The 25,451-nt window shown below is 36.1% G+C and overlaps 1 protein-coding gene and 1 pseudogene across 7 annotated transcripts in view; one reads left to right on the plus strand and one right to left on the minus strand.

Moving 5' to 3' along the window:
- HIBCH (3-hydroxyisobutyryl-CoA hydrolase) overlaps window positions 1–25,451 on the minus strand; it is a 149,120-nt gene that overhangs the window by 5,756 nt on the left and 117,913 nt on the right. For all 7 annotated transcript variants that reach the window (XM_077154454.1, XM_077154455.1, XM_077154456.1 and 4 more), the window contains 2 exons: window positions 5,843–5,962; window positions 2,144–2,177 (listed from right to left, as the gene is read on the minus strand). In XM_077154454.1, coding sequence (XP_077010569.1) covers window positions 2,144–2,177; window positions 5,843–5,962 — 154 coding nt within the window. The remainder of the gene's footprint in view (window positions 1–2,143; window positions 2,178–5,842; window positions 5,963–25,451) is intronic.
- LOC143676458 (nucleosome assembly protein 1-like 1 pseudogene) lies at window positions 17,797–19,149 on the plus strand (annotated as a pseudogene).

Consider the following 25,451-nt stretch of genomic DNA (forward strand, 5'->3'; position numbering starts at 1 on the left):
TGCCTCCCAGACCTCTTCCACATTGAGTTTAGGGAGGTAAATTGATAGCTCAAGGTGGAGGCAAGGGGATTTTTATTATGTATAATTAAAAGTGGGTACTTCAGTTCTGCTGAATCCTCTAGTTCAGACAGCTCTGAATTAAAAAACAAGACCACCTTCGGGTTATCATGAAAACCTCTACTTCTCCAGTTTCAGTGTAGTCATCACTTAGTGTAGTCACATAGTATCCCCACAGGATTATGAGGCAATCTAACCGCTTCAAAAAAAAAAAGAGAGGGGAATGTCAATTTCCAGAGCTATTGTACTTTAGTTATATAAAAAGTTACCATTAGAGCAAACTGGGTGGAGGCCATGTAGTACTTATTATTTCTTATAACTCTATGTGAATCTATAATTATCTTCAAAAAAGAGAGATGGGGTTATACTTGGTATGAGTATGACGGTGCATTTAAACCATGCTTAAAATATGCATAATTCTTGTGAAGCATGGAAATACTTAAACACCAAACTATATAGTGAACCTTAAAAACCTAATTTAATATAAAAAAGGTAATCTGGGAACCAAAGAAGAAAGGCTGCATAGAGGGCTAATAAGTACCCATCACTGGAGGTTTTCAAGGTTTGACTGCCTAAGTATAGGATTCCAGTATCAGATTAGCGGTGATAAACACTGATTGATGTTCTATCCTTGCCAATTCCAAAAGCTTTTTATTTTCTGGACGGCATAAATAATGAACAACGTTGGGACATTTCTTTCCACAAATCTCTTTCCCTTAATAAATCTTCTAGCCAATACTGTCTACCTCCTTCAGACATCACTGAAGGGTAAAAGAAGAAGGAATAATAATCAAATCTCTGTGTTACTTTATTCTAAACATTAAAAAAAAAATCCAGAATAGAATTTAAGTTCTTCCCTTGCAGGCAGCTCTAGTTTTTCAGAAGCCCTCATAAGGTACCCATACATTCCATTTGTTAGCTCTCTAGCTCTGCTGAGATAATCCTTTTTTTTTTCCCTTTATAATGAGGAAAAAGTTTATTTTAGACCTTAGAGTAAGAATTTAACAAACATTTCCCTAATTTATTAATTTATTTCATCTAATTTGCTAAAACATTTTATAATTAGAAAATTGTAGCAAACACTTGATTATGCAAAAATACTAAACAGTTTTACTCTCTCTCTCTATATATATATAATATACATTAGGACATATATATAGAATACATATAAACTGTATCATATAGCCATCTAACTCAACCCTATGTGTACTCTAGAAGGGTGTAAATCGAGTGCTTACTTCTGATGATTTTATATCATGCCAGAAATTAGAAGAACTCTACAATAGTGGTGATTGTCCTTATCAAAATTTGGAGCTTAGAAAACATAATGTTTTATTCAGGTAACATGTATCTAGGGTATACTAGGTTAAAGGAATTAATAAAAACATAAAATTACATATGCAAAATACACGTAGAGAGAAATTCATTGCATACAACAGATAATGGCTTTTTTTTTTTAAGGATAAGAGATTGCACATAAAAAGGAATTGTTGCATTTCTGCTAAAAAAAAAAAATAACCACTTGCTTTTTTCTAAATATGCTGACTGGTGATATAAGCAAAAATGGAAAGTATTAATAAGAATATTAGCAGATGTTACTAATTAAGTCACGTGGTTTATCTCCAACAATACTTAACTGCTTGGGTACAGGCAAGGAAGTAGATAGTAGGATCTGGCCACTACTGGGATTTTTGCCAGGGAAGTACAAAAGGAAAGGGGGCTGTGGTATGAGAGCTTTCTGCAAGGGAATGAAAGCAAGTTTCAAAGGATTCAGCAGCAAGATGAATTTATAAGATCATGTTCACCTACCAGCAAACAGTCCATATGAATTTAAGAGCAGTATTACCTCTTACAAATAAATTAGGGAGAGTGGCCAAGTAATATAAACTTTTTTAAACAATACTAGTTTCAAAGATTGACCTCCCTTATTCCAGCTGGTAATATTTTAAACTAAAAACAAGCCTATAGCAATCTTTATAAAAGTTAAATTTTCACAAGTAAAACAACTATCTTTGATTAATAGAATATACTCTCAAATCCTATTTCCATAATAGCCAAGAAGGAAACACAACTATTTGTCACTTACCTGTTCTAACACCTTCATGAAAGTCATGACCTTCCTGAAAAAAACAATCAAGATGAAATGGGATAATTTCTGGCCTCCTTACTCCCAGTGATGCCTCTCCATCCTCCCATTCCCATGGCCACAACCTGAACCGTGACGTTCACAAGACTGTATCATATCTGAAAATTCACTCTGATCACCACCTTCTATTCTTACTTGCTCAAGTATTTCCACTGCTACAAATCCTTGATCTTACTGAAGTACACTGATTCTACAACTTGCTAACCACTTGTGCTGGCCCCAAGTCCCACTTTGTCCAGCCCAGTTTCTCTAGGCCTTTATTACGGTCACTCTCCTCTAAAACTGCTTTCATGTCCCTCAAACCTTCATTTCTCCTGAGAAGCTAAACCTTGCACAGAAAAATAATACCACTAATATGACTGGTTTCATTTATTTAGTTTTTTTTTTTTTTGACTGGTTTCATTTAAAATTCAGGATCATAAACCTCAAACAGGCATAGAAAATTGCCCAACAATTAATGCTGTCTTTCCCACTCCCCAAGATAATGATTTCAACTCTTTCATCGCCTCAACTTCTATCCCTACCACACTCTCCTCTCACTACATTCTAATGGATAATGACTAGTGCTAATAACTTTACCTCCTACTTCATTAAGAAAGAGAAATGAATATCCAAAATGAACATCCTCACTTTCACACCACTAAACCCAAAGCCGGCATCCATCTGTACCCGTCTTCCCTTTCATGACAATGGAAGAAGGGTCCATCCCATTCCCTCCTGCCTTCTCAAGGACTCTGCTTGAGAAGGCTATCCATCTCTCTTGTCCTGGTATCACCAATGTAGGCAGTTTAACGTAGTGGCTGAGGGAATGCAATTCAACTGTCTGGGTTGAACTGTTCTGGTTCTACTACATAGGAACTATGTATCCTTGGGCTAGTACATTCTCTAAACCTCAGTTTCTTCATACATAAAATAGCAAGATCAATATATGTATTATAGGGTTATTTTAACCTACATCCCCAGCTCAGTGCCTAACAGAGTAAATATTTATTACTAGTATAATTGACAATCTTCATCGGATCATTCCCAGTCACTCATAAACATGCTCCAGTATTTTCCATCCTACAAAATAAAAAAGAAACCTCACTTGATTCTACAGTTGCAACATCAACCCTATTTCTGGTTCAAGAAGAAAGTCATGAACACCTACTATCTCTACTTTACATCCCATGTACTCATTTCCTCTAAAAATTACTATAATTTCTATCCCCACTACTCCTTTTAAACAACTCATCAAAATCAACTGCAACATTGCCAAATTTAAGAACATACTTCTGTCCTCATCTACTAGACCCGTGGCAGTATTCAGCATTGTTCATTACTCCCTTCTCCTTGAAACATGCCTCTCATTTTCATGACTCCTTCTCTCCTGGTTCTCCTACCTCTCTGACCTTTTTCTCTTCCTACTACTCTTTCTCCTCTAGCCCAGCCTGAAATGCTGGAAGCAGTTCCTTTGATCAGTCTTTTATTTTCTTTCTATATGATCTTATCCATTCTATGTTCAACACATCAACTTGAATTATAAAATACAAGATCATGTCACTCTTCTCAAAACTATCTAGTGGCTCCCCACTTTACTCAGGAAAAAAAAGCCCAAAGTTCCTATAAAGACCTTTAGGGCCCTATATGTTCTGTGCAGCCCCTCCCTACCCTATCACCTCTGACTTTGTATCTTTCACTCTCCCCACCCCTGACTTGGTTGTTCTAGAGCAGGCAGGCACACTCCTGCCTCCAAGCCTTGTACTGTGCAGGTCCCTCTGCCTGGAATGTTCTTCCTCCTGAGACTTGCATGGTTCGTTCTCACTTTTCTTAGTGAGGTCTTCTCTAGTGATCCGATCTACAATTTCAAGCCCCCCATCTCTTCCATATCCTCCCATCCTTCTTCCCTGCTTTATTTTTTCTATCTTAGTACTAGTAACTCATATGCTATATATGCATTTACCTTCTTTATGGCCTATCACCCCCATTATAAGGTAAGTTCCATGAGGGCAAGGATTTTTGTCTGTTTTGTTTACCTGTGTATTCTCAGTACTTCTAACAGGGTAGGCATTCCTATTTGTTGAGAAAATAAATAAATCTCCAAAGCTTTCTAAAAAAATTAATGCTAATGTCACTTAGACTTAAATCTTGAACCTAAGCCTCAAAACTCCAACTACTAAATGCAATCTTTCCCTCATTTCCATCAAGTCCTGAAAATTCTATCTCTACAATTGTCTCAAATACATTTACTTTTCTCCATCTCCACTACCCTAGTGTAAGCCACTATTATTTCCCATCTGGATTACTATATTAAACTTCTATTTAGCCTCTATATCCACTTTTGAAATCCTCAAGTCCTCACTCTATTCAGCACATTAATTTTCTTCTTAAAATAAATCAAACTGAATTAAAATCAAATCACCCCCTGCTTAAATCCCTGAGAAGCTTTTCAAGAAACTCATTTACCAGGTCACAGATTAAGTGACAGCTCAGATATGCCTTCTCTGATTTATGTTTCCTTTTTTGTTTATGTTTCCACAATTTCTAATTATCATTGTGTTTACTTGTTCTTTATAGTCTTAGTAGACTGCAAACTCTGTGAAAAAAAGGGCTATATGTCTTCTTATTCAACAATGTAACTCTAGCATTTGGCACAGTACCTGGCACATAGATAATGCGTTTGCTGGAGAGAATAGAAAGGACAGAATCAATCAAATTGCACTAAATATATGCAACAGGTCGTGTCAAGACTGCAGGTCCTTGACCACCTAGTTTAACAGGCCATGTCTCCGCCACTTAAGTAGCTGCACGACCTTAGGCAGGTTACAACTCTATGTGACAGTTTCCTTCTAGAGTCAGTGTTAGATTTAATGGAAAGAATGCATGTAAAGTGCTTAACATTGTAGACACTCAAAAGATGTTAGCTATTTACATGTACAAGGAGTTTTAAGATACAGCTAATGAAGCTTTATTTCGGTTAAATGAACTACTTTGAATAAATTAGTAACTATTTCAAGATATTAAAACCCATTAGTAATGTACTACTTTCTGATCATTACATGAAATATTCCCTTTAAATTCCCTAAAAGTGAATTTGTTCACTCTACCATATAAGACTTTTTAATGATGCTCTGAACATACACAAAAGGGATAACTTTTCCTCATAAGAATTTATTATCTAGAAGAAGAAATTGCTAATGCTCTGAAATGTTTCATGAATCAATATTGCATGTGATTACTGTCTAAGTGTATCTACTATTGTACTTGTAATGCTTTCTGTTAATTAAAACATTTAAAAGACAACTTTCACTTGTGCATTTATTGTATGTCAAGCACTGTACTAAGTACTTTATATGAGGTGGTTCATTTAATTCTCACAACTATTTAATTAATATTCCTCATTTTAACAAATTGAAGGAATTCGGATTCAGAGAGCTGTATATCTTGTACAAGGTCACAAAGACATGCCTGAAATAATGGTTTGTTTCTTTCTGTTTTGGATTCCAGATGAAGTGAGAGATCTTATACTTACATGCAAATGTAATTGCTTGTTTTATAAAGACTTAAGAATATAGGGAACAGTATTTTTATATACTTTCTACAATGTTCACATTACTTTTACAACTAGAAAAATAACAATTTTGTTTTTTTAATTCTTACCATACAAGCTTGACTTAGCTGATATTCCATAGTTAATACTTCTTGCAAGGTTTTTGAAGATCCCTCCATGAGTTGCCTTAGTGTGATCTTTAGGGAAGTTGGAGACATTTTATTAATTACCTATTGGGAAAAAACAATTTCTTAGTGTTAGTCCCATGGTTCCTTTCCTGCCTAAAATAACCAAATCAAGTTTTGCTATAAAATTTCACATGCCAGTGTCTCATAGAAATAAGTATGCCTTAGCCTAGTACTCTCAAAGCACCATTCAAGCTTTCTAATCAATTACAAAAACAAAACAGATCTTTCCACAAATGGAATAATTCTATACTTATAAATTAACAAGTAATAAAATAAGTCTACATTTGAAGCTTTCTTGGCTTCAACTAGTTAAGCAGTGAATAAAATATACATTTTCAAACCACTAATTCACCACAGAGGAAATTTCATTTTATCATATAAAGGAGAGGTGAGGGCATAGTAGGTCTCCCTTCCCACTTTATGATGCTAGACAAGTGTCTTAATTGAGCTACTGTCTTTACCGATAATAAACCTACTTACCTCGGACATCCAGGGAGAAAATTAATTCAAGTTACTGTGAAATACTCCTTTAAAGTACTTAAATATTTCATAAAATGAGAATTACAGGCCCGACTCCTTGGTAACAGTGCGATTCCTTTTTAATTTAAAGATGCTGTTTCTAATGTTCCAGTCCATGAATATGACTGTTTGTTATAGGAGATCCACTGCATGCTGTATACACATTGTGCATACATTGTGCATACAGCTGTGTATGTTAACTTGCAGTTTGCAATTGCAATATATAGTTTCAGACTCTATTACTGTCTGACTGTCTCGAGAGTTTAAACTCTACTTTTTTTAGTTCAAAGTATTCCCAAAACCAAGATTCTGGGCCCTCTTTAGCATCCTCAAGTCTGATAAAGAGATTCAGAGAATAGGGTGAATAGAGAGGACAATATCTTATCTAGCAGTTAGAAGAGATTACTGCACACACAAAAAAGGCCAAGGAACATAAGTATTTTACCTACAGCCATAATAATGTTGAAAAGAAAGAGAAGATGGGAAGGAAATAAAGATGATAAAGGGTTTTTATGAGACTGGGTCTACACAGGAACTCATTCTTCTGCCTTAGGGGCTTTATGGACATTATTCCACTTGAAACTCCAATAGCAATTCTATGCCATGTCTTTCTGGTTGCAGGCAGTGTGGATGATGGCATGTACATAGCACTATGTATACAGTGCTAAGAGGTCTGTTCTTCCCATAGGCAGACAATGGGTACACTTTGCTGACCAAACCACTAGTATCTGGCCAGAGCAATACCCATGCCATCACAGGTAGCATCTAGAAAAACAGTATGTGATGAAGTGATGCTGCAGCCTCTTGCTTTCTAGTCTGCAAAGTCAATGAAGCTACAGTTCCCTTTTCAACAGTGCTAGGGTATGCAAGCCCACAATCATTCCACACCCAGTCTACAACATGATGCTTAAGTGACTATGGTTTTCATTTCTTGGTTTGGCACTTCATGAGCAATCTGAAATTCTCAAAATACAAAAAATCTTTCTTCTTCTACACTTCCTCAGCTGACTATCATTAATTTCAAAAGAAAGGCCACTTAAGGGTTCATTTATCTGCACTGTCATACACATACATACACACACACAAATAAATAGGAGAAAATTTTTCATTCAAAAAGCTCTATTTGTTCAGACATGATCAAATCATGAAACATTAATTATTTAAAGATATTTCCCAAGATACACATGATATTTTGAGGAATCAGTATAATGACAACCCAAAGGATCCCTACAGTTTGCAAAAACCCTTAATAAAAACAGGCTAAAGGTTTGAACTATAAAGTCAGAAGCTCCAAGTTAGAATCCCAGCTCCATCAGCTCCTACCATTTCCTAAATGGTATGGTGGTGCAGAATAAGGCAGTGTGTCAGAAATCAAGCAAAACAGGGAAGGAACATTTATTGAGTGTATTTTGCTTAGCTCTCACATAAATACTTTCACATGTATAATCATACTTTGGGAAAGAGAGTGGGTAAGCCCTTTTTACAGAAAAGGACACTAAGCTCCGAGATGAAACTTATCCAAATAGAGGCCAAACTCAAGCCTGTGGACTCTAAAGCCTATTCCTTCTACCAGACAAGGATAGTAAAAGTAGTCAAGAATGTCAGGTTGAAGAAAAGTAAAAAAGAACTAGGATGGAGAAGAGAACCTCAAATCGGGTGGTTAAACTAAGACAGGAATAAAGACCTGTTTACATAAGTTTGATGGCCACAGGGAAGACAGAGCCAGACCTCAAGGACGGTAACTTGAGGAAAAGCAGGGTCAAAGAAAGACTTTTTTCTTTCTTTCTTTAAAGGTAGGTAAAGCCTTGAAAATAATGACAGAGGAAATGTACCACTAATTTTAAAAAGTAAAACTGAAGATACTGAATGAAAAGGAGACAACTGATGTAATTAGTGCCTAGAGGAAGCAGAAAAAGATGGAATTGAGTGAGAACATAATTGGGGATGTTCACCTTGGCAAGTATGTGTGACCCATCCGAGAATTAGCAGAGAAGGAAAGCTGGAACAGAGCTGAAGGAGCAAATATAATGTGGCTTCAATCATTAAAAAGAGAATGTATAATTTTGAAAAATCTGATAAACAATTAGGACTTGGATCTTTAGCTATGCCAAAATTGTATTGATCCAATCCTGAACCCAAACAACCTAGTGAATACATTTCTGTTTCTTTGGAGAATACTGGTCAGTGTTACAACCAAATTATTGGACGTCATATAGCCAACTTCTTTTTTCCTTTACTTTTATCATATGACATCTTGTCTCAATTCAACACTACTACTAGAATCTGTGATATAACACATTGTATTAGTCAAGGTTCATTAGGGAAACGTAACTGACAGGAGATATCTGTAAATTTTATGAGATCTTTGTAAAAACTGTCTTCCACAACTGTGGGGAAGTACAAGTAAAAATTTTGTAGGGCAGGCTGCAAGCTGGGAACTCCCATGAAGGTTTCTGATGAATTCCCCAAGAGAAGCTGGCTGGATGAAATAGAGATGGAAACTCTCTTTTCTGACTGCTAAAATCACCAGTTCTCCTTTTAAAGCCTTCAAATGATTGAATAACACGTTTCTCATTGTTAGAGGCAATCTCCTCAGTTGATTGTTAATGTAACCAGACATAAATACAAATCAACTTACTGATGATTTAAGTCCACAAAATGTCCTCATAGAACAATCAAATTAGTGCTTACTTAACCAAACAACTAGACACCATGACCTGGCCAAGTTCATAACCTGAACCTACCCATCATAACTATATATCCTTTAGGGGAGATAAAAATAAATAGACAGTTCTTGCCCAGTAGGAGTATTAACAGGGCTACAATCACTGCCTTTTGGGTAAGAATCTTAGGAACCTTTCTTCTGAAGGGGTGTATTACGTCCTGGGGCATTTCTAACAAAAGAAAAATTCAGATGGCTGCCTCTGCCCTGTTTCATAAGGATCTACCTGGCCACCTAATAATATACCATGTGACATGCATTAACAAGAGAAAGCAATAGTCAATAATCTTGTTAGTAGAAGAATTCTACTAAGTAAGCCTGAGGGTTGACTGCAGTAGTATAAAGATAAGCCCAACTCTTTCTTGGGTTCATTATGTGATATTAGAAAATGCTCTTTTGAGTTTTTGCCTATAAAAAAGGACATCATTTATAGCAAATTATCTGAAAGTCTAGGTTTTCCCAGATTTAATCCCCCCCAAAAAGGGATCATATTTAAATCATTTTACTTTTGAAAAATGTGTAAATAAATGGAGCTGTTACAATAAGAAGAGGGTAATGACAAAAATTAGGGGCTTAATAAACTAAAGGCCACAAATTGGTTTGTTCCAACTCCAAGTTTGGGATAAATATTCATGTGATTTTACTCTTCTCTGAAGAAAGGTTATAGTATATTTCCAATCCACTAACATGCTGTGTGACGTGTACTTTCGTTTATGTTGTTGTTAATTTTTTTATTTAAGAAAACAAACAATACACTTAGAACCACCCAAAATGAATATCTTGGTTAGCTTAACCATGGGCATATTTAAATAAAATATCCATATAATCATTGTAAAGCCTGTGTTTATGTAGTAAGTTTCATAAACCAATTTAAAATTGAAGCAACAAGGAAAAAATTTATATATTCAGATAGCAAAATTCTTAAATTCTAAGTATTAAATACTAACTTAGGTACCATTTGATCAACTGTCAAAACTGTGAATGTTCTCAAAATATTAAGTAGAAAGTTCTTACAAATATCTGTATTGCTATAGTAATGACCCATGTTACTAAAATTTTCCTTATTTCAGGAAAATATGCAGATTCAAATATTTTAACAATTAACATATGGAAATCTTAACCACCTAAAATGGATATTTTAGTTAGTTTGTCCATTGGCAAATTAAAAAAAAAATCCGGGAAATCATTGTAAAGCCTGTTTGCACAATATCGTTTCATAAACCAGTTTAAAATTATTGCAAGGAAGAAAAAAATGTATAAATACAGATATCAGTTACTTGAATTCTAAATATTTAAACAGCATCTTAAATACCATTTGATAGTTATCAAAACTATATGTGTTTTCAAAATATCAAGTAAAAAGTTATTATAAATATCAACTTTGCTATAATAGTGAGCTATGTTACTAAATATTTTCAAATTTTTTATTTCAGGAATTTATTTTATCAATATTACTATACCTGCCTAAAGTTTTTTTTTTTTAACTGTTTTTTAGTTGTAAAATACGACATATATATAGAAAGAAAAGAAAGGAAAAAAACAATTTTCAAAGCACACTTCAACAAGCAGCTACAGAACAGTTCCCAGAGTTTGTCATGGGCTACTATGCCCTCAACTCAGATTTTTCCTTCTATCTATTCCAAAACACTGGTGGCTTTATCAGCGTTATAATAATGGAATCATACAGTATCTAACCTTTTGTGTCTGGCTTATTTCACTCAGCATTATGTACTCAAGGTTCATCCATGTTGTCATATGTTTTGGGATATCATTTGTTTAAATGCTGCATAATATTCCATCATACGTATATATCACATTTTGTGTATCCACTCATCTGTTAATAGACACCTGGACTGTTTCCATCTATTGGCAATTATGAATAGTGCTGCTATGAACAGTCGTGCAAATGTCTGTTCATGTCACTGCCCTCAACTCTTCTGGGTATATACCAAGTATTAGTATTGCTGGGTGTTCTAGTTTGCTAGCTGCCAGAATGTAATATACCAGAAACAGAATGGCTTTTAAAAAGAGGAATTTAATAAGTTGCTAGTTTATAGTTCTAAGGCTGAGAAAATGTCCCAATTACAACAAGTCTATAGAAATGCCCAATCAAAGGCATCCAAGGAAAGATACCTTGGTTCAAGAAGGCCAATGAAGTTCAGGGTTTCTCTCTCAATTAGAAGGGTACATGGAGAGCACAGTCACAGTTTCTCTCTCATCTGGAAAGGCACATGGTGAACATCGTCAGGGTTCCTCTCTCATCTGGAAGGGCACATGGCGAACACAGCATCATCTGCCAGCTTCTTCTCCTGGATTCCTGTTTCATGAAGCTCCCTGAGAGGCATTTTCCTTCTTCATCTCCAAAGGTCGCACTGGCTTGTGGGCTCTCTGCTTCTCGTGGCTATGTCGTTCTTCTCTGCTCTCTATGAATCTCCAATCTCTAAAATGTTTCCTCTTGTATAGGATTTAAGAGACTAATCAAGACCCACCCAAATGGGTGGAGACATGTCGCCACCTAATCCAGCTTAACAACCACCCTCGATTACATCACATCTCCAGGGAAACGATCTAATTACAGTTTCAAACATACAATGCTGAATAGGGATTAGAAGAAACAGCTGCTTTAATTAGGATTAAAACATGGCTTTTCTAGGGGACATACATCCTTTCAAACCAGCACACTGGGTCATAGGGCAACTCAGTATTTAGTTTTCTGAGGAACTGCCAAACTGATTTCCACAGTGGCTAATCCATTTTACATCCCCATCAACAGTGAATAAGTGTTCCAATTTCTCTGCATCCTCTCCAACATTTATAGTTTCCTTTTTAATAGCAGCCATTCTTAAAGGTGTGAGGTGATAACTCATTGTCGTCTTAATTTGCATTTCTCTTATAGCCAATGAAGAAGAACAGCTCCTCATGTGCTTTTTAGCCATCAGTATTTGCTCTTCAGAAAAGTGCCTATTCATTTCCTCTGCCCATTTTATAATTGGGTTGCTTGTTCCTTTGTTGGTGGGCTGTATAATTTTTTTTATGTACACAGGATATGAAGCCTTTATTCGATATGAGGTTTCCAAATATTTTCTCCCATTGAGTTAGCTGCCTCTTCACTTTTTTAACAAAGTCCTTTGCAGCACAGAAGCTCTTGATCTTACCGAATTCCCATGTCTATTTTTTCTCTCACAGCTTGCACTTTAGGTGTAAAGTTTAAGAAGCTACCTCCTCTTATTTGATCTTGAAGATGTTTCCCTACATTTTTTTTCAAGAAGTTTTATGGTACTGGTTCTTACATTTAGGTCTTTGATCCATTTTGAATTAATTTTTGTATAGGGTATAAAGTAGGCATCCCTCTTTCATTCTTTTGGCTATAGAAATCCAGTTCTCCCCTCAGCATCAAGGGATTGAGAAAAACCCTAGAATGAGCTGAGACTCGGCATCAAGGGATTGATTGAGAGAACCTTCTCGACCAAAAGGGGGAAGAGTGAAATGAGACAAAGTGTCAATGGCTGAGAGATTCCAAACAGAGTCGAGAGGTTATCCTGAAGGTTATTCTTACGCATTAAGTAGATATCACCTTGTTATTCAAGATGTAATGGAGAGACTGGAGGGGACTGCCTGGAAATGCAGAGCTGTGTTCCAGTAACCATGTTTCTTGAAGATGATTGTATAATGAATGATATAGCTTTCACAATGTGACTGTGTGATTGTGAAAACTTTGTGTCTGATGCTCCTTTTATCTACCTTGTCAACAGATGAGTAGAACATATGGAATAAAAATAAATAATAGGGAGAACAAATATTACAATAAACTTAGTTTGAAAAAAAAAGAAATCTAGTTCTCCCATGCCCATTTATTGAAAAGACTATTCTGTCCCAATTCAGTGGATTGGGGGGACTTATTGAAGAGCAAATGTCCATAAATTTAATGGTCAATCTCAGCACTCTCAATTCTTTTCCACTGGTCAGTCCTTCTATCTTTGTGCCAGTACCATGCTATTTTGACCACTGTGGCTTTATAGTAAGCTTTAAAGTCAGGAAATGATAGACCTCCCAGTTTGCTCTTCTTTAGGATATCTTGAGCTATTCGAGGTCTCTTTCCCTTCCATATAAATTTGATAACCAATTTTTCCAAGTCTTCAAAGTAGGTTGTTGGGATTTTTATTGGTATTATATTGAATCTGTGGATCAGTTTGGGTAGAACTGACATCTTGATGATATTCAACCTTGCTACCCATCAGCATGGAATATTTTTCCATCTATTTAGGTCACCTTTTATTTCTTTTAGCAATCTTTCTGTAATTTTCTGTGTGTAAGTCCTTGACATCCCTAGTTAGGCTTATTGCTAGATACCTAATTCTTCTGGTCCCTATTCTGAATGGAATTTTTTCTTAGTTGTCACCTCACATAGGTCATTGCTTATGTATAGAAACATTACTGATTTTTGTACATTAATCTGGTAACCTGCCACTTTGCTGAATTTATTTGCTCAACTAGTTTTACTGTACATTTTTCAGGGTTTTCTAAGTATAGGATCATGTCAACTGCAAATAATGAAAGTTTTACTTTCTTCCCTTCCTATTTGGGTGCCTTTTATTTCTTCCTAATTACTCCAGCTAGGACTTATAATACAATATTAAATAACAGTGGTGACAATGGGCATCCTCATCTCGTCCCCAGTCTCAAGGGGAAATGCTTTCAACTTCTCATGATTAAGTATGATGCTGGCTATGGGTTTTTCATATATGCCTTTTATGATATTGAGAAAGTTTCCTTTCATGCCTAAATTTGAAGTGTTTTTATCAGGAAAGGATGCCGGATTTTGTCAAATGCCTTTTCAGCATCCATCAATATGATCACGTGATTTTTCCCTTTCAATTTGTTAATGTCCTATGTTGACTGATTTTCTTATGTTGAACCACCCTTGCATTTCTAATATGAATCCCACTTGATCATGATGTGTAATTCTTCTAATGTAGCACTCATGTGATTTGTTAGTATTTTGTTAGAATTTTTACATCTATGTTCATTGGGGAGATCAGTCTATAGTTTCCTTTTCTTGTAATGTCTTTATCCGATTTTGGTGTTAGAGTGAAGTCAGCTTCATAAAATGAGTTAGGTAGAGTTCCTTTTTCTTCAATTTTTTTGGGAAGAGTTTGAGCCGGATTGGCATTAGTTCTTCTTGAAAAGTTTGATAAAATTCTTTTTATCAAAAGGAAGATTTTTGATGATTGATTGGATCTCTTTACTTGTAATTGGTTTGTTGAGATCTTCTATTTCTTCTCAAGTCAGTATAGGAATTCGTGTGTTTCTAGGAATTTGTTCATTTCATCTAAGTTATCTAGTTTGTTGGCATATAGTTGTTCATAATATTATCTTATGATTTGTTTTAATTTCTTGTGATCTATGGTAACAATCCCCTCTCAATTCTGATTTTATTTGAGTCCTCTCTTTTCTTGTTAGTCTATCCAGGGAGCCATCAATTTATTAATTTTCTCAAAGAACAAACTTTTAGTTTTGTTTATTCTTTCTATTGTTTTATTGTTCTCCAGTTTGTTTATTTCTGTTTTATTATTTCTATTCTCTCATTTGCTTTGGGGTTAGTTTACTGTTCTTCCTCCAAATTCTCTAGGTGAGCAGTTAAATCCTCAAGTTTTGCTCATTCTTGTTTTGCAATATAGGTATTTAGGGCAATAAATTTCCCTCTGAGCATTACCTTTGCTGCATCCCATTGTATTCTCATTATCATTCATCTCGATATTTACTGATTTCTCTAGCAATTTCTTCCTTGACCCACTGATTATTTAAGAGTGTGTTGTTTAATCTCCATATATTGTGAAAGCTCTGGTTCTTTGGTGATTATTAATTGCCAACACTATAATCGGAGAAAGTGCTCTGGATAATTTTCAATCTTACTAAATTTATAGACTCTGTTTATGTCCCAATATATGATCTATCCTGGAGAACATTCCATGTGCTCTAGAGAAGAATGTGTATCTTGGTGTTCTGGAATGTAATGATCTATATATGTCTATTAGATCTAATTCATTTATCTTATTGTTTAGGATCTCTATATCTTTGCTGATCTTCTGTGTCACTGTTTATCTATAGTGGAGAGTGGTGTATTGTAGTCTCCCACTATTACTGCTGATATGTCTATAGCTCCATTCAGTTTTTCCAATATGTGCCTCATGTACTTTGGAGCTCCTTGAATGGGAGCATACACATTTATGATTGTTATTTCTTCCTGGAAAATTGTCCCTTTTATCAACATGTAGTGTCCTTCTTTATCTCTTATGATGCCTTTATTACATTTAAAGTCTATTTTGTCTGATATTAGTATAGCTACTCTTGCTTTTTTTGGTTACAGCTACACAGAAGAACTTTTTACATCCTTTCACTTTCAAATTAACTGTGTCCTTGTGTTTAAGATGCATCTTTTGTAAACAGCATATAGAAGGATTATGTTTTTGATCCATTCTGTCAGTCTTTGCCTTTCAATTGGTGAGTTTAGTCCATTAACATTCAAAATCATACTGTAAAAGCAGTTCTTGATTCTACTATCTTGTCCTTTAGTTTTTATTTGTCAGATCTGTATATTATTTTCCTTCTCTCTCTTTCCTTTAAATTAATTACCTTTATTCATATTCTTCAATTCTGTGCCCTCCTGACATGTATTTCCTAATGTCTCCATTCAGAAACCCAAATTCACTATTCTTAAAAAAAAAATTCCCTGAATTGCTAAAAATGTCATTGAGAATAAAGTGTAAGCACATCACAGACAGTAACCATTTCAGAAATGTCAAAGTAGTTTTGATATTATAGAAGTCAGAGAGGAAGGATATATATTATACTATGGAAATTGATTAATTTGAATAGCAAATTTTTTAATTAAAAAATTTTTATGAATAGAAAATATTTTTAAACACTTGCAAGGCATGAGAGAAATAAATCAATGCAAAACAGGTCAAGCCATAAACTACCTGAGACAGTATCAGTAACATTTGAGTAGAAACATTTTCTACAAAAGCCAAATAATACTTAGAAAAGAAAAATAAACCAAGAAACATGTTAAACAGTTGGATTTTTTACTTTATTATTTTTTAAGAAAAATCTAAAATAGTCTATCCAATCACTTTTTTAAGAAGGCCATAAAAAAGTAATATAGTTAATCCAACAGATATCAGAAACTCAAAAGAACAAACTTCTGCTTTATATTATAGTTGGCTAATATAAAGAGATGGTAATGAATGTCTCTCATTTATGGTTCTCCAACAGCTTCTGAAGATTTTTTTCCCTTCAACCTAAGATCCACTTTTCTAATGGGAACAATTAAAAAACAAACAAGCTGTTTTTCTTTAGGTCTCCCAAAGCTTTTGTGAGCTATCTCTAACCCTTAATTTTTAAAGTTTTTTTCTGCTTAGATTACCTGGTGTGGACTCTGTTTTCTACAACTAAGAATTCTAATTAAAAATAGCCTGTAAATATAAAGAAGGAAAAATAAAGTTATGGGGCTAGTGGAAGTGGGGAAAGAAAAAAAGTAGAAATAATTTTAAAAAGGAAATCACTGCAGTTCTGCAGACCTTAAAATAAAAGATATTATGACCAATTTTGACAATTTAAATGAAAGTGACATTCCTTGAAAAACATATAATACTAAAACTGACCCAAGAAAAAAACATCTAAATAATACTATATCTATTACAGATATTTAATCTGTAATTATAAAACTTCTTGGGGTGTGAGGGTAAGTTCAGTGGTAGAATTCTTGCCTGCCATGCGGAAGACCCAGGTTTGATTCCCTGCCCATGTACTTCCCAAACAAAGAAATCAACAAAAACAAACAAATGAACAAACAAAAACTTCAACAAATGGTACTGCAATAACCAGATACTCACATGGAAAAAGAATGAAATGTGATCCCGCCGTACAACATACCAAAAAAAAAACTTCTCAGAAAATTCCAACTCCAGATGGTTTCACTGATAAGTATCTCAAAATTAAAAACATTTAAGTCAATTTACACCAACTCTTCCAGAGAATAGAAAATAGACACTTCCTAGCTTATTTTAAAAGTCTAGCTTAGGGTGGGCCATGATGGCTCAGCAGGCAGAGTTCTCGCCTGCCATGCTGGAGACCTGGTAATTCCCAGTGCCTCCCCACGCAAAAAAAAAAAAAAAAAAAAAAAAAGTCTAGCATAACCAGACAGTGCAATGGTGGCTCAGAGGCAGAAGTCTTGCCTACCAAGCTAAAGACCTGGGTTCAATTTCCAGTGCCTGTCCATGTAAAAAAAAAAAAAACAAAAATCTAGCATAACCTCACACACCCTGACATGGAAATGATAAGAAAGATAATCTGACATGGAAATCACAAGAAAAATTCTAAGCCAATCTCTCATAAACATAATACAGAAATCTTAAGCAAACATGAACAAGTTGTTAATGTAACCAAATGGGGTTTATTTCAGGAATAAAAATTTTGTTCAACATTCAAAAGCCAATCATGACTTTTATAGTGCCATCTTCTCACAGTATTACTTCCTGCTCCTCCTGCTGCCACTGTGGCCCTCAGTCACTGCCTGAGCAGCTCAGGCTGCACGCTCCTCCTTCTAGCTGCTAATATTTGGAATTCTTACAACATGGCAGGCATTGACAACAAAGAATAGTCTGAATTTGATGAGGATCTGATCTACAAATCTTGAAGAAAGTAGAAGTAGAAGAAAAGGAAGCTGGTGAAGAAACAAAAATCAAAGCACAGTCAACTGGTGTCCAAATGATACAAAATCCTCAGATTCTTGCAGTCCTTCAAGAAAGACTTGATGGTCTGGTAAAAACGTTGACAGGATACACTGAAAGCTTGTATAGGATAATTAAAAGATGAATGAATGCCTTCAAAAATCTTCAAGTTAAGTATGCACTTGAAGATGGAAGCCAAATTCTATGAGGAAGTTCATGATCTTGAAAGAAAGTATGCTATTTTCTATAAGCCTCTATCTGATAAGCGATTTCAGATCATCAGTGCAATTTATGAACCTACGGAACAAGAATGTGAATGGAAACCAGATGAGGAAGCTGAAATTTCAAAGGAGCTGAAAAAAAGGCCAAGATTGGAGATGTGAAAAAAGATGAACGAAAAAAAGGCCCCAAAGGAATTTCTGAATTTTGCTTGACTGTTTTTAAGAATGTTGACTTGCTCAATGATAGGGTTCAGAAACATGATGAATCTATTCTGAATAACTTGAAGGATATTAAAGTGAAATTCTCAAATGCTGGTCAGCCTATGAGTTTTGTCTTAGAATTTCACTTTGAATCCGATGAGTATTTCACAACTGAAATGTAGACAAACATATACAGGGCATGAGGTCAGAGACAGATGATCCTTTTCTTTTGATGGACAGAAATTATGGGTTGTACAGGATGCCATATAGAGTGGGAAAAAGGAAAGAATGTCACTTTGAAAACCATTAAGCAACAGTAGAAACACAAGGGATATGGAACAGTTCATATTGTGAATAAAACCATTTCCAGTAACTAATTTTTTTAGCTCCTTCTGAAGTTCCTGAGAGTGGAGATCTGGATGATGCTGCTGAAGCTATCCTTGCTGCAGACTTTGAAACTGGTCATTTTTTATATGAGCATATAATTCCAAGATCAGTGTTATACTTTACTGGAAAAGCTATTGAAGATGATAATGATGATTATGATGAAGATGGAGAGGCGTATGAGGAGGGGGAAGAAGAAAGAAATGAGGAAAATGATTAAAGACTATGACCTCCAAGATGGAACAAAATACAGCAGAGTGCAAGCAGCTGTGAAGCAGAATGTATGTGGCTCTATTAGTCAGGATTCTCTAGAGAAAAAGAACCAATGGGAGGGCAGTGCAATGGTGGCTCAGTGGCGGAATTCCTGCCTGCCATGCCAGAGACCCGGGTTCAATTCCTGGAGCCTGCCCAAGCCAAAAAAAAAAAAATTAAATTAAAAAAAAAAAAGAGAACCAATACAAGATTTATACAGGTGTCTCACACAACCCTGGGGATGCAAGAGTCCAAAATCCATAGGGCAGGCTGTGAGGTTGGCAAATATGATGAAGGGTTTCGAGAAACTCCACAAGAGAGGCTTGCTGACTGAAGAAGCAGTGAAATTTCTCTCTCCTCCCTCAAAGGTCTTCAACTGATTAGATGAAATTCAACTGACTGGATTCTCTCATTTGTGGAAGACACACCTTTAGTTGACTGTAGCTACTATCAGTCACAGATGCAATCAACTGACTGATGATTTAATAAATCAGCCTTCTTGAGAGAGAAACACTGGACATCATCAGCCTTTCTTGAGTAAAGGTAACTTCTTGTTGGTGTCTTAATTTGGACATTTACAGGGCCTTAGCACTGTAAACTTGTAACTTAACAAATTACTCTTTTTAAAAGCTGTTCTGTTTCTAGTATATCACATTCCAGCAACTTTCAAACTAAAACAGATTTTGGTACCAGAGAAGTGGGATGCTGCTGCAGTTTGCAAATATCAAGTGTATTGGAACAGCTTTTGAAATGTGTAAGGGGAAGACTCCGGAAGAATCATGAGGAGCTTGATAGAGAAGGTCTGGCATACTTTAAAGAGACTGTTGGTAGAAATGTGAACTCTAAAGATACCTATGACAAGTCCTTAGACAGAAATGAGGCATGTGTTACTGCAAACTAGAAGGAAGGCAATCCTTGTTTTAAAGTGGCAAAGAATCTGGCAAAATTTACTGCTGATTTTAGATGAAAGGCAGATTTTTAAAATTACGAACTTGGACATTTAGCAGAAGAGATTTCCAAATTAAGAGTGGAAAGTGCAGCCTAGTTTCTCCTTGCAGCTTATAGTGAAATGCAACAGGAAAGAGATAAGCTGAAAACTGAACTCCTGGGTACAAAGAAATAAAAAATTGACTGTCAAAAAACTCTGGGCTTCCAGAAAGGGAGATCCCAGAGTACAGTGCCTCACGTGAGGATTTAACCAAATATAGAACCAGTCAGCATTTCAGAAAAAGCCAGAATTGGAGATAGAGTTATCCAGGAAGGAAATGTGGAAAGCCGAATTATTGGATGTTTATGATCCCTGCCTATTACATAGAAAGCCAACAAGAATGCTGTGGGATCTGTATAAATGGAACCACAGCCAGTCTGGACTAAGAGGGGCCGAAAAGGGACATATTCAAGGAAAAATAACTTCAAAGGCAGAATCATGGAAGCTAAGGTCTGAAGTCAAGAAACCTCAGGCCAGGAGAGCAAACTCACCCAGGTACTTGGACAGGGTGAGTGCGACCCAAAGGAAGAGGGCAGATGTTCTACCTTGCTGTTCAGGAAGAGCTTTGCCCCAGGCCTTGGAGAGGGAGCACATTCCTTGGGGACTGGGAAGAGCCTGGCTGCCAAAACATTTGTCTAGAGGGATGAGCTTGTGCCCGGAGATGGCAGAGAGGCTTGGTGCAGCCCCAGTGCTTGGAGAGGGTGGAGCTAAGAAAAAGGTGCTCTCCCCAATGTCCTCCAAGGTTGCATTCAGAGAGAGTTGGGCCACTGTATAGCCCTTGGAAAGAGTGGGACTGCCACTTTCCAAAGCCCCAAGGATAAATGACTCTCAGCTTTGAAATCTAATGGAGTTTGCCCTGCAGGTTTTCGGAACTGTATGGGTCCAGAGACCCCTGTGTTCCTTCTAATTTCTCCCTATGGAAATGGGAATATGTTTCCTATGACTGTCCCTCCTTTGTATATTGGCAGCAAATAATTTGTTCTAAGTTTTTACAGGTCCAGAGCCAGGGTAGAATTTTGCTTAGGACAGACCATGCCTGTAGCTCACTTTGATGAGATTCTGTACTGTTTCTGACCTTGTATTGTATTTGTATTGTTACTGAAATGGTTTAAGGCTTTCTGATATTGTTATGGAATGAATGTATTTTGTATTTGAAAAGAACACTTTTTGGGGGGTCTAAAGCATAGAATGAGCCAGTTTGAAGCTATTACGTTCCCCAGAAAATCCATGTCCTTTCATGCTCATTCAATATTGCTGGGTGGGAGCTTTTTGATCATTTCCATGGAGATATGGCCCACCCAATTGTGGGTGGCAACTTTTGATTAGATGGTTTCCATGGAGATGTGTCTCCACCTATTCAAGATGAGGTTGTTTACTGAAGCCCTTTAAGAGGGAGCCATTTTAGAAAAAGCTTTAGAGTCATTAGAACCAACAGAACGGACAGAGCCCCAGGGAAGCTGTTGAAGATTCCAGGAGAGAAAGCTAGCAGATGTTGTCATGCGCCTTTCCAGCTGAGAGAGAAACCCTGAACTTCATCAGCCTTTCTTGAGCAAATGTAAACTCTTGTTGGTGCCTTAAGTTGGACATTTTCATGGCCTTAGAACTGTAAATTTGCAACTTACACAATTCCCCCTTATAAATAGATGAGAGAGGAGAGAGGAGAGAGAGGGAGAGAGAGAGAGAATGAGAGAGAGAACGAGAGAACGAGAGACAGAGAGAGAGAAAGAGAGAGAGAGAAAGAGGAAAGAAAGAGAGAGAGAAGAAAGAAAGAAAGAAAGGAAGAAAGAAAGGAAGAAAGGAAGAAAGAAAGAAAGAAAGAAAGAAAGAAAGAAAGAAAGAAAGAGAGAGAGGAAGGAAAGAAGGAAAGAAAGAAAGAAAGAAAGAAAGAAAAAGGGAGGGAGGGAGGGAGGGAGGGAGGAAGGAAGGAAGGAAGGAAGGAAGGAAGGAAGGAAGGAAGGAAGGAAGGAAAGGAAGGAAAGGAAGAAAGAAATAAATCAGCCTTCTGGTTTATCAATCAGCCATGAAATATCCACTAGGCCAGTGCTTGCCTGACCAGATAATTTGGCACCATCACCTGGCCAAGGTGACACCTAAACCCAACTATCACAGTGGCCTTCAGATATTCTGCACTGGTCTACTTTCTGCTTTCCTAGAAAGATGAATTTACATCATTTGACAAGCCTATTTCAAGTTTTTCATTGTTTTCTTGTTTGCCTGTTTTTATTTTTTGCAGCCTAAAATTAAAATGTCAAGTATAAAAAAAAAACAGTCAATCACTGTCTCTAAATTAGACTCTTACCTATACGGTCATTTGGTTTTCAACAAAAGGCACCAAAGCAATCTAATGAGGAAGAAGGAAGTCGGTATAATAAATGGTACTGCAATATTTGTATAATAATATGGGAAAAATTAATTTGGACCTCTATTATTATATCATAAATAAAAATTTAATTTGAGATGGATCAAGACCAAAACAAAAAAGCTAAAACTAAAAAGCTTTAGAAGTAAAGAACATTTCTGCCACAAAGAGGTTCTTTAGGATGCAGAAAACAATACTCATAAAAGAAAAAAAAATTAGATTTTTTCAAAATTAATTATTGTAATATACCACAGCAATAAAGGAAAAGTAGGAAAAAATCATATGATTATTAACTCAATAGTTACAGAAAACTGCATGCATAAAACCCAGTATTGGGCAGTACAATAGTGGCTCAGTGGCAGAATTCTCACCTGCCATGCCAGAGACCCGGGTTCAATTCCCAGTGCCTGCGCATGTTAAAAAAACAACAAAAAAAACAATATTCATTCAAAGTAAAATTATTTAAAAAAAAAAAAACCTCTCAGCCAACTAGGAATAGAAAGAACTTCCCTATACTGATAAAGAATAACCAAAGAAAAACTACAGCAATCAACATCATCAAAAGTGAAATTTTAAAAGTTTCCCCTGAGATTAGGAGTAAGACAAAGGTGGTTGCTACCATTACTCCTATTAAACTTCATACTAGTATCCCAGCCAGTATAGGAAGCTGGTTGGATTGAGGAGAAGAAAACAGAGGAAAAGAAGGGAGCAAGGAAGAGAAGGAGGGAGGAAGGGTTGGGAGGAGGAAGAGAAGAGAAGACAAGGGAGTCTGGATTGAAGGAGAGGGAAGAAAGACATCATTATGTATATAGAAAATCCAAAGTTATTTACAAACTATTAAAATAAGTGGGCTTATTAGCAAAGTCACTGGATATAAGGTCAATATATAAAATTGAATTTTAATTATACTTTTACATACCAACAACTTGAATATGAAATTTTAAAATAGTACCATTTACAATTGCATCAAAATACATCAAATATCTAGGAACAAAATCCAATGAAAGATGTAAAAATTCAAGTCCTCTACACATAAAATTATATAACACTATTGAGAGAAATGAAAGACTACATAAATAAATGGAGGAACATACCATGTTTATGGAATGGAAGATTCCATGCTTTCCTTTTGGGAGTCTGGAATTCTGGTATGTTCTAGGCAGAGGGGATATACATAGCCAGCTCCCAATAAAAACCTTGGGCACTGTGTATCTAATGAACTCCCCTGATTGACAATACTTCACATGTATTGTCTCAACTCACTGATGGAGGAATTAAGCACATTGTGGGTGACTCCACTAGGTGAGGATTTTTTAAAACTTGCACCTAATTTCCTCTACATTTCAGCCTACAGGTATTTTACTTGGCTGATTTTGCTTTGTATCCTTTCACTATACTAAATCCTAGTCATAAGTACAAGTATATGCTGTTCTAGTTTGCTAGCTGCCAGAATGCAATATAACAGAAATGGAGTGGTTTTTAAAAGGGGGAATTTAATAAGTTGCTAGTTTACAGTTCTAAGGCTGAGAAAATGTCCCAATTAAAACAAGTCTATAAGAATGTCCTATCTAAGGCATCCAGGGAAAGATACCTTGGTTCAAGAAGGCTGATGAAGTTCTGGGTTTTTCCAAGTAAGAAGGCACATGGTGAAGAGGGTCAGGGTTTCTCTCTCATCTGGAAAGGCATGTGGCGAACACGGCATCATCTGCTAGCTTTCTCTCCAGGCTTCCCTTCACGAAGCTCCCCGGGATGCGTTTTCCTTCTTCATTTCCAAAGGATGCTGGCTGGTGGACTCTGCTTCTCATGGCTATGTCATTCTGCTCTCTCTGAAACTCCCGCTTTCTCTAAATTGTTTCCTCTTTTATAGGATTCCAGTAAAGTCATCAAGACCCACCTAGAATGGGTGGAGACATGTCTCCACCTAATCCAGCTCAATAACTGCTCTTGATTGAGTCACGTCTCCAGGGAGATCATCTAACATTCAGTACTGAACAGGGATCAAAAGAAGCAGCTGCCTTTACAAAATGGGATTAGGATTAAAACATGGCTTTTCTAGAGTACATACATCCTTTCAAACTAGCACATATGCCGAGTCCTGTGAGTCCCTCTAGTGGATCACCACACCTGAGGGGTAGCTTTGGGAACCCCTGGAATAGAAGGCAGTGATCCATTATCTTTTAGCTTCCAACATTTCTGTTAAAAAATCTTACACCTTACTATGTGACATGGTTTATTCTTTGAAAGCTTGTAGGAGCTAAATAAGACTTTAAAAAACTAACCATAAAAGAAAAAGATATGTCACTGTTCATTAAAATTAAGAACATCTTTTCAACAAATGAGACCATTAAAGAGTGAAAGGGCAAGTCATTGGTTGGAGGGAGATATCTGTAATACATGTATCAGACAAATGAGTTGTATACAGAATATATCAAGAATTCCTACAAAACAGTAATAAAAGATTTAAGCACTTCACAAGACAAAGTACCCAAGGGACAATAAATTAGGAAGCAGTGCTCAATTTCATTAGTCATCATGGAAATGTAAATTAAAACCACAATGATATACTATTTTATATACATCAGAATGACTAAAATGGAAATGAAATAATACCAAGTATTACTGAGAATATGGGGTAATGAGCTTTTATAGACTGAAAGAATATAAATTGGTACAACCTTTCTGGAAAACCATTTGATAGTGTACTGGTTTGAAATTATTGCGTACCCCAGAAAAGCCATGCTCTTTAATCCCAATTCAATATTGATGGATGGGATCTTTTTTATTGTTTCCATGGAGATGTGGTAAAGGTACCATTTGTGGGTGGTACCTTTTGATTAGGTGGTTTTCATGGAGAAGTGTTTCTACCCAATCAAGATGGAGTTGCTTACTAGAGTCCTTTAAGAGGGAACCATCTTGGCAAAAGTTTGAAGGCCCACACAGCCAGAGACCTTTGGAGAAACAGAAGGAAAACACCCCCAGGGAAGCCTTATGAAATGAAGAGAGAGCTAGCAGATGTCTCTATGTGTCTTCCCAGCTGAGAGAAACCCAAATGTCATCGGCCCTTTCTTTGGAATTAAGGTATCTTTACCTGGATGCCTTAGTTTGGACATGTTTATACCCTTAGAACTATAAATTTACAACTTAATTCACTTT

This window comes from Tamandua tetradactyla, chromosome 3 (assembly GCF_023851605.1).
Source record: "Tamandua tetradactyla isolate mTamTet1 chromosome 3, mTamTet1.pri, whole genome shotgun sequence".
Lineage (NCBI taxonomy): Eukaryota > Metazoa > Chordata > Mammalia > Pilosa > Myrmecophagidae > Tamandua > Tamandua tetradactyla.